This window comes from Barbus barbus, assembly GCF_936440315.1.
Source record: "Barbus barbus genome assembly, chromosome: 44".
NCBI classification, from domain to species: Eukaryota; Metazoa; Chordata; class Actinopteri; order Cypriniformes; family Cyprinidae; genus Barbus; species Barbus barbus.
Genome location: NC_136722.1, coordinates 6,570,590 through 6,587,356, shown reverse-complemented (window position 1 = coordinate 6,587,356; position 16,767 = coordinate 6,570,590). Strand labels below are relative to the sequence as shown.

The window sequence follows — 16,767 nt, the reverse complement described above, 5'->3', positions numbered from 1 at the left end:
ACATCTCAAAAGAGCACATGATTGTCCACATTTACACATCAACAATGCCTATGTGGTGTTCAGAAAGTTGGCCCATCTAGTCATGACGAGGTAATAAGAAGGAACCGCATATAGGCATAATTTACAGTGGGGACAGATGGGACATGTCCCATGGAATTTGGTATTATATATGTCACAACTGTGGCAGCTTGCTATTCAGCGTAATCACAAAATGCACACACACACACACACACACACACACACAAAGGTTTCCGATAAATATCCACTTGATTTATTAAACAAAATAGTTATGTAAGGGCAGATTGTTACCTGCAAACCCATGTAAAAAATTAATTTGTATAATTCTAGTTAGTGTACTTTAAATCTTAAATGTTTATATTGTATTTGAAGATAATATTAATGAAATAAAAGACCCCTTAGGTGAAACACTTTCATGTTTCTTAAAAAAAAACCTAAGTACACTTTTAAGTGCACTTTATAAAAATGTCAAAGGTTAAAGGGTTTTGCTTTAGAGTACATTTTGTTTCATTATTTTCAATGGTCTTGTTTTAAAGATTATTTTGTGTTGTTGACTAACATATTAAAGCACATATAAAGTAACTGATTATAATTTTAACAGTAGTGTCTTATTCTTACATTTAAAGTTACAAAAATACTAAATTGCAATTCCTCTATAAATGACAAATTACAAATACTGTATATTTCAATATATAACATGTGTTTCAGTAAGTATATTTTAGTTGATCATATGTAAAAGCTTTTCTATATTTCCAAGACAATAGAACAAAAATGTTAATTTAATTTGAATTAACATGCAATTAAGTGTCCGAAATCATTACATTTAGTTTGTGAATAAGTATGTTCTTTTAATGTATATTATGTCCGTAATAAGGACTCTTTTGCAATGGAGAATATTTGCACAAAGCATTGAATGAATACACTAAACAAACCACATTATGTGGGTGTGTGTTCATCTTTTGTTCATTTATGCATTTGTTAGAAATAAAGAACAAAAATATCCGTGAACATCTTGTGAATTCTGCTTTCATCAGTGTTTCATGTTCACAGTTTCATCTTGTTGCCTTATCACTAAACATTCACCAAGAGGTCAAAGTCCAGTAAAGGAAGGTTAGCACTATTAGTTAGTGTAGTGCCCAAGAAATACACTTTTACACTTATAGGTAAATCAGGAGTAAATTAAGATTTCTCAAGTAGCCATGCCCAGTAATAAACATTTGTAACACAACTCTTACCTGTAAGAAAAGGTCTTTCAGTCAGGAAGCAGAAAAGCAATGTTCACCAGCAGCTGAATGACAATTGTAAGTGATTGTGAGGTTTAACCCCACCTCTTTTGGCAGGGATGGGATCCTACTCCATGGAACTGGTGAGTTAACCCTTTCAGTAACAATAAATGTAAAGGCTGTTGTAAAGGCAGAAAAGGTGTGCAATGTCTTGCATAAACCCTACGCCATGCTAACATGCTAACTTCTAGCATATTCCTTTATAAATCTTTATCTAGCTGTTTAGTTGAAATTAAACATTGGCTTTCAGCAAATTTTCTGAAGCTAAATGGCAACAAAACTGAGGCTACTTATTGGCACTAGATCTTTTTTGTCTAAATCTAATTGTTTTTCTTTGTTCATTGACAATAATGCAATATTTCCTTCTTCACAGGTTAAAAGTTTGGGTGTTGTCATGGATAGCACGCTATCCTTTGAAACTCAAATTAACAGTATCACACGGACTGCATACTTCCACTTGCGTAATATTAACCGTCTTCGTCCCTTTCTTTCTACCAATAATACAGCAGTTCTTGTTCATGCTTTAGTTACTTCACGTATAGACTACTGTAATGCCCTTTTCACTGGTGTTCCCGCTAAATTGCTACATAAGCACCAGTTGGTTCAGAACTCTGCAGCTCGTGTTCTCTCTAGAACACCTTTTAATGAGCACATTTCTCCAGTTCTTCAGCAGTTGCACTGGCTTCCAGTAAAGTATCGAGTAGAGTTTAAGATCTGCTACTTACTTACAAGGCACTTCATAATCTTGCACCTCAATACCTTAATCAACTTCTTCATGTCTACACCCTTCACGTGCTCTTAGATCCGCATCTTCAATTTATCTTGTGGTACCTCGGATTCGACTAACTACCATGAGTGCCAGATCTTTTAGCTATGCTGCCCCCCGCCTATGGAATTCCCTTCCCAATGATATTCGCAATAGCAATTGCTTGCTGACTTTTAAAACACGTCTTAAAACATATCTTTTTATACAGGTTTTTTTATGATCTGTATTATTGAGTCTCTACTGCATTTTACTTGTATAGGTACAGAGTTTGTTGTTTGTTTTTGTTTTATGCTGTGACTTGTATTTTTCATTTTGTGAGGTGACCTTGGGTGTCTTGAAAGGCGCCATTAAATAAAATGCATTATTATTATTATTATTAAACCTCCTATAAATAATACAATCGAATAAAGTTTTTCTGAGAAATCTGTTTCATTTTGAATTTGTGTTTAGTTTGTAAATGGAAAGAATGGAAATTCACCTTTCAACAGCAAAGAGCAGAAAATACACTAGGAAACATTCTGTAGAATCTGTACCATTCAATGTACTGTATTGTCAAGAATTGAATCATGACATGTATTGTAATGTACACTATATCATACAATCTGAATTCAGGAAAAGTTGGGACATTTTTTAAATTTGAATAAAATTAAAACTAAAAGAATTTCAAATCACATGAGCCAATATTTTATCCACAATACAGTAGATAACATAACAAAAATTTAAACTGAGAAATTTTACAATTTTATGCACAAAATGAGCTCATTTCAAATTTGATGCCTGCTACAGGTCTCAAAATAGTTGGGACGGGGGCATGTTTACCATGGTGTAGCATCTCCTCTTCTTTTCAAAACAGTTTGAAGACGTCTGGGCATCGAGGTTATGAGTTTCTGAAATTTTGGTGTTGGAATTTGGTCCCATTCTTTCCTGATATAGGTTTCCGGCTGCTGAAGAGTTTGTGGTCGTCTTTGATGTATTTTTCGTTTAATGATGCGCCAAATGTTCTCTATAGGTGAAAGATTCTGGACTGTAGGCAGGCCAATTCAGCACCCGGACTCTTCTGCTACGAAGCCATGCTGTTGTAATAGCTGAAGTATGTGGTTTTGCAGTGTCCTGCTGAAATAGACGTCGTCTGGGGGGGAGCAGCACATGTAGCTCTAAAACCTTTATATACAGTCAGGTCCATAAATATTGGGACATCGACACAATTCTAAAAATTTTGGCTCTATACACCACCACAATGGATTTCAAATGAAACGAACAAGATGTGCTTTAACTGCAGACTGTCAGCTTTAATTTGAGGGTATTTGCATCCAAATCAGGTGAACGGTGTAGGAATTACAACAGTTTGCATATGTGCCTCCCACTTGTTAAGGGACCAAAAGTAATGGGACAATTGGCTTCTCAGCTGTTCCATGGCCAGGTGTGTGTTATTCCCTCATTATCCCAATTACAATGAGCAGATAAATGGTCCAGAGTTCATTTCAAGTGTGCTATTTGCATTTGGAATCTGTTGCTGTTAACTGTCAAGATGAGATCCAAAGAGCTGTCACTATTAGTGAAGCAAGCCATCATTAGGCTGAAAAAACAAAACAAACCCATCAGAGAGATAGCAAAAACATTAGGCGTGGCCAAAACAACTGTTTGGAACATTCTTAAAAAGAAGGAACGCACCGGTGAGCTCAGCAACTCCAAAAGACCCGGAAGACCACAGAGAACAACTGTGGTGGATGACCGAAGAATTCTTTCCCTGGTGAAGAAAACACCCTTCACAACAGTTGGCCAGATCAAGAACACTCTCCAGGAGGTAGGTGTATGTGTGTCAAAGTCAACAATCAAGAGAAGACTTCACCAGAGTGAATACAGAGGGTTCACCACAATATGTAAACCATTGGTGAGCCTCAAAAACAGGAAGGCCAGATTACAGTTTGCCAAACGACATCTAAAAAAGCCTTCACAGTTCTGGAACAACATCCTATGGACAGATGAGACCAAGATCAACTTGTACCAGAGTGATGGGAAGAGAAGAGTATGGAGAAGGAAAGGAACTGCTCATGATCCTAAGCATACCACCTCATCAGTGAAGCATGGTGGTGGTAGTGTCATGGCGTGGGCATGCATGGCTGCCAGTGGAACTGGTTCTCTTGTATTTATTGATGATGTGACTGCTGACAAAAGCAGCAGGATGAATTCTGAAGTGTTTCAGGCAATATTATCTGCTCATATTCAGCCAAATGCTTCAGAACTCACTGGACAGCACTTCACAGTGCAGATGGACAATGACCCAAAGCATACTGCAAAAGCAACCAAAGAGTTTTTGAAGGGAAAGAAGTGGACTGTTATGCAATGGCCAAGTCAATCACCTGACCTGAATCCGATTGAGCATGCATTTCACTTGCTGAAGACAAAACTGAACAAGCAGGAACTGAAGACGGTTACAGTAGAGGCCTGGCAGAGCATCACCAGGGATGAAACCCAGCGTCTGGTGATGTCTATGCGTTCCAGACTTCAGGCTGTAATTGACTGCAAAGGATTTGCAACCAAGTATTAAAAAGTGAAAGTTAGATTTATGATTATTATTCTGTCCCATTACTTTTGGTCCCTTAACAAGTGGGAGGCACATATGCAAACTGTTGTAATTCCTACACCGTTCACCTGATTTGGATGTAAATACCCTCAAATTAAAGCTGACAGTCTGCAGTTAAAGCACATCTTGTTCGTTTCATTTGAAATCCATTGTGGTGGTGTATAGAGCCAAAAATGTTAGAATTGTGTCAATGTCCCAAGATTTATGGACCTGACTGTACTTTCAGCATTCATAGTGCCTTCCAAAACATGCAAGCTGCCCATACCGTATGCTTTTATGCACCCCCATACCATCAGAGAAGCTGGCTTTTGAACTGAATGCTGATAACAGGCTGGAAAGTCTCCCTCCTCTTTAGCCCGGAGGACACGGCGTCTGTGATTTCCAACAAGAATGTCAAATTTGGACTCGTCTGACCATAGAACACTTTTCCACTTTGAAACAGTCCATTTTAAATGAGCCTTGGCCCACAGGACACGATGGCGCTTCTGGACCATGTTCACATATGGCTTCCTTTTTGCATGATAGAGCTTTAGTTGGCATCTGCAGATGGCATGGCGGATTGTGTTTACCGCAGTGGTTTCTGGAAGTATTCCTGGGACAATTTAGTAATGTCAATGACAGAATCATGCCGATGACTGATGCAGTGTTGTCTGAAGGGCCCGATTTTTCAGCCCTTTGTTGCCCCCGTGCCAACTTGTTTGAGACCTGTGGCAGGCATCACATTTATTATTAGCTATTTAGTGGATAAAAGCGTAAAATTTCTCAGTTTTAACATTTGATATGTTCTCTATGTTCTATTGTGAATAAAATATTGGCTCATGTGATTTGAAAGTCTTTTCGTTTTCATTTTATTCAAATTTAAAAAACGTCCCAACATTTCCGGAATTCGGATTGCATTGTTAAGAAATAAATAAGAATTATACATCTTTTGTATTATTAAAAATTTATATTTTTATACAATTGCTCTGTAAATCGCTCCGTGAACATCACAAGTGTAAAGTGTGCAAGAGGAGAATGTGAGAGTTAAGTGCACTTCTTTTTCACAAGTATCTGCTAAATGAATATCTATGTAAATTACAATTAATATAAATTTGGTTTCTAGCCTGTAATTGCCAAAACTAACCAACCAATCCCCTTGGGTATCATTCAATAGCACATCATAGTAAAGATTAAATGAGCTGGTCTGATCCAATTCACCCAACCCAATCTGAAAATATGCCTATTATGCTCAGTATGCATACTATAAACTGCAGAAGCAACAAGTATAGTAGTATCTACCGAACATACCAAAAGCCTCTGCACTATACAAGGCTGCCATACACGGCTATAGCAGTTCTTGTGCTATATCAAACCCCAATGTACAAAACCGGCATACAAAATAGTACATTTAGATCAATAGCAGTGTAGAAATGATCAAAACGGATTGATTTTAACTGACTGAACATGCTTAGTAAGAATACTTTCTGAATTATTGATTGAAAAAAATGCAAGTGTAATCTGTGATCAAACAGATTATCAGGGCAGAAAGGCTATTTTCATCCACAACGCATCCCAGATGGGAACAATGATGTCGAGCATGATATTTTCTGTGGATTAGAGGGGCAGTTGATGCTGGGTAGTCACGTAAATAAGAGCTCTCAAAGGAAATGAACACAAGATTAACGCATATTCATCACTGGGGAGGAAAAAAATTGTTGTTGTTTTTAGTACATTAACATACCTGTAATAAAGGCAGAGGCGTGGTTTATGTGAATTTATGGAGAACCCTTCTATAACTGCATAACAGATGTGATGGGGAGGGGGAAAGAGATTAGTGGTGCTTTAATGATTTGAAAGCACTTGAGCTTAAAGCTGATGGGGAGGGGGTTAACCCACCAGTGCCATACTTATCACAATATACACACATCAGCATGTGTCTGGCTGAGGGCTGCTGGGAAAACTAACTGGGCATCATCTTAATGTTAATTTAGGAAGGTATTTCCCACCCAAGATATCCGGAGGTATGTTGCAATCTTTTTAATGTTTTTCTATACAGAGACATGCTTTCATTTTAAATCACATTTAGCAGACCTAACAGGACACACATCAGCAATATGCACGTTATCAGGGCAAATTGTTTCAGTTTTGTGAAATATGTCATTTCAGTGCGTTTGTGTGTTACCTTCGTAACCTGTTGCTGAAAACGAGCTCGAATGACGCGCGCATCTCTGCGAATGCAGCCTGTTTAGAGCGCGCGCGACGCGTTCACATTTACCACAGCATTCACAAATGTAATTAACTTTTATTTGGTAGCGATATGTATTTCATGTAGAGTTGTAGAATCTCACTAAATGGATTGCATTTGATATGTAAATATTACAATGGAGCTAAAAGAAAAAGGTAGGCTATATTTTTTTAACATCAGCTGAGAAACGTGTGAAAATATGCCAAATAATCTTGGATAAAAAGCCCAAGCTATAGTGATATTTTATTTGAAGGGGTGCAGTGATTTGTCACCCAAGTACTTTTATTATAGACGCAGCCAATATTTTATATAAATTACAAGCTGGTAAAATACAATGTTAGTTTACAAATGAATCTTGATTGGAGCAGTCGTCACAATTTGCAGATACTTCATTACAAATTCCTTCACGATTTTGGGAAATATTTGCACTTCCTTTTTTGCCCTGCTATCCCAAACTATTTTTAATTTTTTTGTTAGAATTTTAACCAAAGTTGGTCCTTTTACAGAGGGGCTTTAGCCCAGAACATGTGGTCTTATTACCCAATAAATTACCCACCTTAAGCAAAACTTTAAATCACAATCATTCTGGGCTTTTCATTAGTTCCATAAATCTGCATAAATCTGAAAACAAAATTAGACATTGCATAAAAAAGAACATTGTATTGGTGAACAGGTATTAAGGATGGTATGAGGTGTTGTTTCTTTTCATTTAGTGTTTTGAGAAGACCTGTATGAATGAGCGAGTCAATCAATGCAAGGAAGAAAGCTATAATTTCTCAAAGAGTTGCCTTGTTTATCTGAATTATCTGAGCTTTGCTTTTGTTTTTTCCCCCATAATCTCGTTAAGCATGGGAGAGAGAAAGACAGAGAGACACAGACCAGTAGAGATGGGGGTGGATGGGTGGTATGGCAGAGGAGGGTGAATACATCATGGATTAGAATCAGCCATGTTTGTCTTCTGGCTTTATGGAACATACCTGCACTTACACATTTGAACTAGAAATATACACAAATTATGATTTCAGGATGTATTAGATGTGAACTGAATTCTCAGCCTTTTAATGTGTGAAATAGACTGTATAGAGACTTCCGTGTACAGTACAGAATTAGACCAAACTGTATAAGATCAATGATTTGAGCTGCTTTTAGCACTGACTCTACTGCTGTCATGTTTCCAAGGAAACAGTTTCTCTTTGCCAATTAAAAAAAGTACCACAATCATATTCTGTGCCAAGAATAAATATTGTTGTTCAGATAAATATAGAGAAAATATCAATATTTGTTGTTTTTAGTTGTTACTTCTACAGTTCTTCACCTTTCTTGAGAAAAAAACGTGAACTCCATACCTTTCCATATCTTTTTGTGTTGTTATTTTCAGGCTGTGCATTGGATTCTTGACACAGCTGGTATGAGGTTTGTGAACATGGGTGTTCGTGTCCGGCGGACTGCTGAACCAGCAGAACCACAACCAAAACCAGAACCTAAGCACCATCCTGCTCACCCAACTCATCACGACTATGAAAACATGAAGAACAAGTTCATGAATGAGCTGGAACATCTTCCATGTAAGTATCTACATTTGGCCATACATTAACATAAGAGAGTAAAGGTCATTGCACACCGAGTCTGAAATTTTTGCACGTTAAAAAATAAATACGACCTCACGTTGTGTCAATCACGTTTACACAGTGCCTCTGAAACTTTCATCCATCGTAAAAAAAAATTGGATCAGGTTAAATATTCTGCTATTTCGCATCCATAGCAAGCATCCCTTGATAAGAAAGGATGACGAATACAAAAAAATTGCATATGAAAATTTCAGACTCAGTGTGCTCTGACCTTTAGACAGAAAAAAAATATATAAAGCTAAAAATTGTTAATTAGTGTGGGGGGGAAAAGCACAAAAATAGCTAAATGAACAGAGTAGATGTAGATAAGACAATTAAGTTCAACTCACTGCACTTTATTTCATTAAAATACAGAATACACTGATTTTGTTGTGATTGTGTAACCTTACAGGACACAAAATCATTCTTCATTTTCATTTATTCTCTGAGTCATTATCTGCATTTGATGAGAAGCCAGATTACAGAAATGGAGCACTTTGATTCATAGTTTTTGTTCAGCTTTACAGACGATGGTGATTTCAAATTAAAAGTGCATTGGATTGATGTGACACAACACTAAGCGACTATTGTCCTGTGTGATTTATGTCCTGTACCAGTTTCCATGGAGACTGACCAGCTTTCTGTTCTCTATAGTGCCAATGTGGGCTGTAGGAGCCATCGTGGTGGTGGTTCTCACCCTTGTGGCTTGTTTTACGTATTGCATGTTCAAGAAATGCTTTAGCAAGAAGAAGAAATCCAAGAAAGCGAGAGAGAGGAAGAGAGCAGGACGGAGAAAAAAAGAAGGGACTGAAGGAGAGGGTGACGGAGAACAAAAGGTGCAAAAAGAAATACACAAATACAACTTCAATTTTAAATTTTTCTTGCATCATGGTTTGCTATAAAAAAGGAAACACTTTACAATAAGGTTCCATTAGTTAATGCATGAACTAAAAAAAAGTAAGACATTTGGGTTACACTTTATTTTTAGGTGTCCTTGTTACAGTGTAATTATACATTTAAGTACTGAGTAATATTAATTAGTAATATTGAGTTGGAGTTACTTGAATGTAATTATGGATAATAATTGTTATTATAATAGTAAGTACATGTAACGTGTAACAAGGATACGTTAAAATAAAGTGCAACCGACATTTGTAACTGTAATTATTGATATTTGTTAATGTTAGTAACTAAGATTAATAAACGTTTTTTTATTATTATTGTGGGTTCATGTTAACTAAGGTAGTAACTAATGTTGAAAAATTAGTTCTAATTTCAAGATGGCGCCGCTGAGTTCGGACGCCGTCCAGGTCGCTCCCCTAAGATTGTGTTTTTATTTACTTTTTTACTTACTTTTACTTTCTCTTTTTACACATTTCACGTCGGCACTGATCACCTATAACAAAGAAACACTTTTGGACATTAGAAATCGCTACACTAACCTGTTCAAGAAACACCGCGGGAAACGCGCTGGAATTCGAGATAGACTCAGGAAAAGGGCTCACAGTCCTCCTCTTCCGAGCATTCTGCTCGCAAATGTCCAATCCTTGGAGAATAAGATGGACAATCTTAGAGCCAGGATTAGTTTCCAACGGGACATAAGGGACTGTAACATCCTTTGTTTGTCCAAAACGTGGCATTCGTCCTTGGTCCCGGACACTGCTGTTATGCCAAGTGATAACTTCTCTGTTTTTCGGACAGACAGAACAGCAGAGACCGGTAAATCCAGGGGTGGAGGAGTGTGTTTCATGATTAACAAGAAATGGTGTGATCCCAGGAATATCTCCATTCTGTCGCGTTCCTGCTCGCCTCATCTGGAACATCTTACCATTATTTGCCGCCCATTTTATCTGCCCCAGGAGTTTTCATCGATCATTGTCACTGCTGTTTACATTCCACCACAGGCAGACACCGGCTTGGCTTTGTCTAAGCTTCACGATGTGCTCAGCGGCTAGATTAACAAACATCCTGACGCTGCCTTTATCATCGCGGGAGACTTTAACAAAGCCAACCTCAGGCAGGTCATGCCAAACTTTCATCAACACGTATCCTGTCCAACTAGAGGACCAAACACACTGGATCATTGCTACACTCAGTTCAAGAATGCCTACAAAGCCCGCTCACTACCTGCTTTTGGCAAATCGGACCATGCCGCCATTTTCCTCACACCAGAATATAAACAAAGGCTTGTTCAGGATCCTGCGGTGCAGAGAGTAGTGACGCGCTGGTCCTCCCACTCAGAGGCTATGTTACAGGCGGCTCTTGATGACGTCGACTCCAACCAGAAACCGTGGGTGGACAGAACAATCCGTGCTGCGGTTAACACACGCATTGCCGCTTACAATGAGGCTCTTCTGACCGGGAATATGAACGAGTACAAAGCATCGTGCTATGCTCGCCGACGCGCTGTAAGAGACGCTAAACACAGATACAGAGAGAGAATTGAGTCTCATTTTCAGCTCAATGACTCTCGACGGATGTGGTAAGGACTGAGGACCATCTGTGCATTCGGAAACAAATCCTCCGTGGAGGTAAGAGCAGATCCGTTGCTGGCCGACGAGTTAAACATCTTCTTCGGCCGCTTCGATTGCAATGGCGGCGGCGCGTCTCTGCCGTCCAGCGCATCAGGAAGCAGCAGGCAGAGCAGCGATGATCCTGTAATCACCATGTCGAGGATGAGGTTCGGAGGGCGCTAAAGAAAGCAAACGTCAGGAAAGCAGCTGGACCTGATGGGATAACCGGCCGTGTTCTGAGGTCCTGCGCCTATCAGCTCGCTGGTTTGTTCACTTCCATCTTTAATGAGTCCCTTGCTACCTCTGTGGTTCCCACCTCATTCAAAAAATCCGTCATTATCCCTGTCCTAAAGAACAATAAACCCTCTTGCCTGAATGACTATCGCCCAGTTGCCCTCACATCTATAGTCATGAAGGTTTTTGAGAGACTTGTAAAGAGCCACATCTGCTCCTCCATACCCGATACTTTGGACCCTCTTCAGTTTGCCTATTGCCCAAATAGATCCACTGACGATGCCATCTCTCACATCCTCCACTCTTCCCTCACACACTTGGACAGCAACAATGGGAATTATGTAAGGCTGCTATTTATTGACTATAGTTCAGCATTCAACACTATAGTCCCCATCAAGCTAGCTTCTAAACTCACAGACCTCGGCCTAAACTCCTCACTCTGTGACTGGATTCAAGACTTCCTCACCGGCAGACCTCAAGTGGTGAAAGTTGGCCAGTTCACCTCAAACTCCATCACTCTGAACGTAGGAGCCCCAGAGGGTCCCCTGCTCTACTCTCTCTACACGCATGACTGCGTGTCCTCTCACAGCTCCACATCCATTATCAAATTCGCTGATGATACTGTGGTTCTGGGCCTCATCTCCAACAACGATGAGACCGCATACTTGGACGAGGTAGACAGACTCACATCATGGTGCCAGGACAACTGTCTCTCCCTGAATGTGAGCAAAACTAAAGAGCTGATCATGGACTTCAGGAAGAGACAGCTGCGGCCCTACACTCCTCTTATGATCAGTGGGACCCCTGTGGAGAGGGTGAGTAGCTTCAAGTACCTCGGTGTAAACATCTCCTAGAACCTGACTTGGACTACACACATCCAAACACAGGTTAAGAAAGCCAGGCAAAGACTGTACCATCTGCGACAGCTGAGGAAATTCAGGGTCTCACCAGCAATCCTGAAAACTTTCTATTCAGGGACCATAGAAAGTGTATTGACTCAGTGCATCTCAGTGTGGTATGGAAACAGCTCCAATCAGGACTGCAAAGCACTACAGAGAGTTGTGCGCTTAGCTGAGCGCATCTCAGGGTCTGCTCTCCCCTCTCTGCAGGACATCTACCTCAAACACTGCAAAAATAGAGCTGTCAAAATCATCAAGGACTCAAATCACCCTGGTAACCGACTATTCACTTTGCTTCCATCTGGTAAGTGCTTCCGTAGCCTGATGGCAAAAACTGAGAGACTTAGGAGGAGCTTCTTCCCCCAGGCCATCAGGCTCATAACATCACTTGACTCCATGTAAATATCACTAATATCAGTATCACTAATATAAAGCTATTCATAATTTTTCTCTACCTCATATTGCTGCTATTTACATACCCTGTACAACTTTTTTGCACATTCCTCTTTATTACTATTTAAGTCAGAAACATACTGACCTGCACATTTATATTTATATATTTTATCTTTTATTTTATTTTATTTATTTATTTTTTCTACTTTTCTTTTTCTTAAATATTTGTATTCTATATAATTGCACTGTCGTTGGAGCGGACCTGACCTACATTTCACTGCTGGTTATACTCTGTATAATTGTGTATGGGACGAATATCTTGAATCTTGAATCTTGAAAAATGGAACATTATTGTAAAGTGTTACAATAAATAAACATACATGGCAAAATAAAAACCTTTATAGCTAAAATAAGGTTAAAACACAGCACAACGTCCTTTGTTTTTTTAAATTAATTTACATATTCCATGGACATACTGTATAAAATATGACTATTCATCTTTGCAGGAAGAAGGAGAAAAAAAGGAGGGAGAAGTGCAAAAAGAGGAGCAAGAAAACCTTGGAAAACTGGAATTCTCTTTGGATTACAACTTCACTGATACTCAGGTGCTTAATGTATTGAATGTATTGAAATTAAATACTTATTTAAAACTTACAATAATAGGTAGAAGTGTAATGATGTCATTGTAACAAGAAAATGGAGGGAACATGTCTAATTTTCTGTCAACAGCTGATAGTTGGAGTTCTTCAGGCTCAAGATCTTCCTGCTATGGATATTGGTGGTACATCCGACCCGTATGTGAAAGTTTACCTGCTTCCAGACAAGAAGAAGAAGTTTGAAACCAAAGTCCAGCGCAAAAACCTGTGCCCTGTTTTTAATGAGACCTTCATCTTCAAGGTTTTTCTTGTTCGATGTTTTTGTTTGTTTATGAAGTACGAAGCCAGGTTCTGACTTACATGATGAGTCATGCATGTGTTGCCGTTAATATGTGGTTGTCCAGTATAATTTGTAACATTTTTATTGCCTGTAGTTTTGTCTTTTGAGTGTTCTGGCGTCTGTTTAGTTCCACCTGTAGTTTGTTTGTCCATTTCTCTCTCTCTCTCAGGTTTTGTGTCACGGTTTTGTCTCCTTGTGTGGCATCCTAAGTTCCCAGAAATCCCTGCTTCCCTACAATGGTTTTGTCATTCATTTTTTGATTGACAGCTATCAAGGTATCACTGAGTTTATATACATTTTTGAAGGAATAGTTCACTTGAAAAATGAACTAATATTTTCACGCTTATTATAATCTAAATTATTTATCATCATGTTGTTTCAAACCATGCAACTGTTCTTTACAATAAAGAAAGAAAGAAAGAAAGAAAGAAAGAAAGAAAGAAAGAAAGAAAGAAAGAAAGAAAGAAAGAAAGAAAGAAAGAAAAACTGAATTAAAAAAGGAAAATTTCTCAAATACTGTCTGTCACACGCTCAGCATAAACTGCCTTTTAATGGAAAAGAGCTGCATAAACATTATGCAATTTTGAAATAACATAAAGGTGACTAAATAATGGCAAAATACCAGTACATTTTTGAATGAGTTATTCCTTTAATGACCTGTAACAGGAAGCATTTGTTCTCTTTTGGCCTTGTCTGCATTTTAGAAAAGACATCTCAATGTTTTATTACCATGTGTTTACACTGCAAAGCTGCTTTACACAAAATGCCAATACACTAATTTTTGCTTATTTGTTTCTCTCACATTTTCTTTGTTCCGGCGTCTTATCATGCATTATAGATTCCCTATGCTGAATTGGGTGGTAAAACTCTGGTGCTTCAGGTATTTGATTTTGATCGGTTTGGTAAACATGATGTGATCGGCCAGATAACGATTCCCATGAACTGTGTGGATCTCGGACAACCGCTGCATGAATGGAGGGATCTCGAAAGTGGAGAAAAGGAGGAGGTACATTTTATTTTCTGTCAATATTTGTATCGGCATGCCTGACTTAATTTCTCTGGTATGCCATCATTAATTCCTGAATTTTTAAACTATATGTTTTATATTTGTTCCTGTGATCAGTCTTTCTTCTTCTTCAACAGGAGAAACTTGGAGACATTTGTATTTCTCTGCGTTATGTGCCCACTGCTGGTAAACTCACCGTCAACATAATGGAGGCCAAAAATCTAAAAAAAATGGATGTTGGTGGTTTATCAGGTACAACTCAAAAGTGAATGTAAATATTTCAATTACACTTGCACTGTCATAATTTTGATGCCTTTTTTTCTAAAATGTGTAAAATACTAATAATTGAGAATTACCAGGTGTGTTCCAACTGACTGAATAATAAATTACATTTATTTACAGTTTGCTGTATGCTTTCTTTCCACTTGTGATTTTTCATTTCAACCACTTCCTGTGTCAGATCCGTTTGTGAAGATTGTGTTACAGCATAACGGAAAGCGTCTGAAGAAGAAGAAAACTACAGTTAAAAAGAACACATTGAACCCATACTTTAACGAGAGCTTCAGCTTTGAGGTCCCTTTTGAACAGATTCAGGTGAAGTGTTATCATTCTTACATCTGATATAGCCTATATTGTGTCTATTATTGTACATGTACATGTCTAAAGTCCAAACCCACTCTGCCCTAATGCAGAAAGTGCAGCTCCTCATTACTGTGTATGACTACGACAAGCTGGGAAGCAACGACCCTATTGGCAAAACCTTTATTGGTTATGGCGCCACAGGTGTCAGCTTACGCCATTGGTCGGACATGCTGGCCAATCCCAGACGTCCAGTGGCCCAGTGGCACACGCTTCAACCGGAGGAAGAGGTGGAAGCAGCTTTGAAAGCGCCACATCGCTAAACATCGTCATGGTAACAAGTGGGTAATATACCCAGAGTATACATCACATCCAGGGCAACAGTGAATCATCCACCTACTGAGCAACTTAGTGATTGGCATTGATAGGCACTGCATGCATCAGCTTTACTAGCATGACCAGTGATTTTTACAGTTTATGTTTCATGGAAGCTTAGCATTGCTGAGTTATAGTTTCACGCATATTGTTTTCTCTCCCGAGGTAATTTTGTGTTACGTGAAGATCGTCTTGATTTGTTATGAGTCGTATTACTAAATGCATGTTTTTATGTTTGGAGTAGATGTGTTTTCTTTATGGTAGCTGTCACTCTGCATGGTTTTGTAAGTTATTTTTGTGTTAAAGATGTGATGATGAATTGTTGCTAATTTTGGTGAGAGTTAAACCAGTACAAACTGTATGTCAGCGTTTTTTGGAAAATATAAAACGAGATAAGAATTAAAATCTTCTCTTCTGCATTTAATGAATAGCTATGCAAATGACAACCGTTAAAATGGTTATATTTATATAAATAGATTGCTATTGTCAAAAAACGTATGAATTAATTTTGTTCCACTTTTGTATTCCTAATGCAAAAGTCACATTGTGTTTGAAAATGCTAATCAAATTTACTCAAATTAAACGGATGTATAATTGGTTTCTTGTGTGTGCTCTATTTAACCACATTTTAATGCAAAGGACCCTCTCTTCTGTCATAAGTAGCTATATGTTTTTTCATGTAAACAATATGATATTATGAACATAAGTTGTTGCATAATTTGCTTGCTTTTCTATTGCATATTATTAGTAAGTGTGTCTGTAAATATACAGTACAATACAACAATACCCTATAGTGGCCGAGAGTGCTCAACGTGCTGCAACTTCAGAAAACGCATGCAAATAGAAAAAGCACCAGCAAATCAAGAAAACATCTTCATCAATTTGACAGAAGGTGGTGCAAATGCTCACAACACAAACAAATAAAGAAACGCACTGCACTTGCTCACAACACAACCAAATTAAGAATTGTATTTGAAAGTCGTGACGTATTGTCAAGTATGGTGATCCATACTCGAAATTGGTGCTCTGCGTTTAACCCATCCAAGTGCACACACACACAGCAGTGAGTAGTGAACAAATACACACACACACACACACACACACACACACACACACCCGGAGCAGTGGGTTCAGTGCCTTGCTCAAGGGCACCTCAGTCGTGGTATTGAGGGTGGAGAGAGCGCTGGACATTCACTCCCCCCACCTACAATCCCTGCCGGCCGGGGACTCGAACCCGCAACCTTTCGATTACGAGTCCGACTCTCTAACCATTAGGCGACTTCCCCGATTTGCAGTGCGTTTCTTTATTTGTTTGCGTTGTGAGCATTTGCAGCGTGTGTGTTGTCAAAT

General features: G+C 38.6%; 1 protein-coding gene across 1 annotated transcript; it reads left to right on the top strand.

Moving 5' to 3' along the window:
• The first annotated feature begins 6,533 nt into the window (after nt 1–6,533).
• Nucleotides 6,534–16,015, top strand: LOC306863593 (synaptotagmin-A-like). The gene is made up of 9 exons (XM_079407020.1): nt 6,534–6,651; nt 8,254–8,440; nt 9,137–9,318; nt 13,028–13,126; nt 13,251–13,418; nt 14,296–14,463; nt 14,601–14,715; nt 14,924–15,057; nt 15,156–16,015. The coding sequence occupies exons 2-9, from the start codon at nt 8,284–8,286 to the stop codon at nt 15,363–15,365; spliced, it is 1,233 nt and encodes a 410-aa protein (XP_079263146.1). The 5' UTR covers nt 6,534–6,651; nt 8,254–8,283; the 3' UTR covers nt 15,366–16,015.
• Nucleotides 16,016–16,767: the final 752 nt, after the last annotated feature.

What these genes read in the sequence shown, in the direction of transcription:
- LOC306863593 (XM_079407020.1), top strand. Translation starts at nt 8,284, where the DNA reads ATGAGGTTTGTGAACATGGGTGTTCGTGTCCGGCGGACTGCTGAACCA. An exon ending in AGGGTGACGGAGAACAAAAG is followed by an intron (nt 9,319 to 13,027) that starts GTGCAAAAAGAA and finishes TCATCTTTGCAG; the next exon opens with GAAGAAGGAGAAAAAAAGGA. An exon ending in ATGAGACCTTCATCTTCAAG is followed by an intron (nt 13,419 to 14,295) that starts GTTTTTCTTGTT and finishes CATGCATTATAG; the next exon opens with ATTCCCTATGCTGAATTGGG.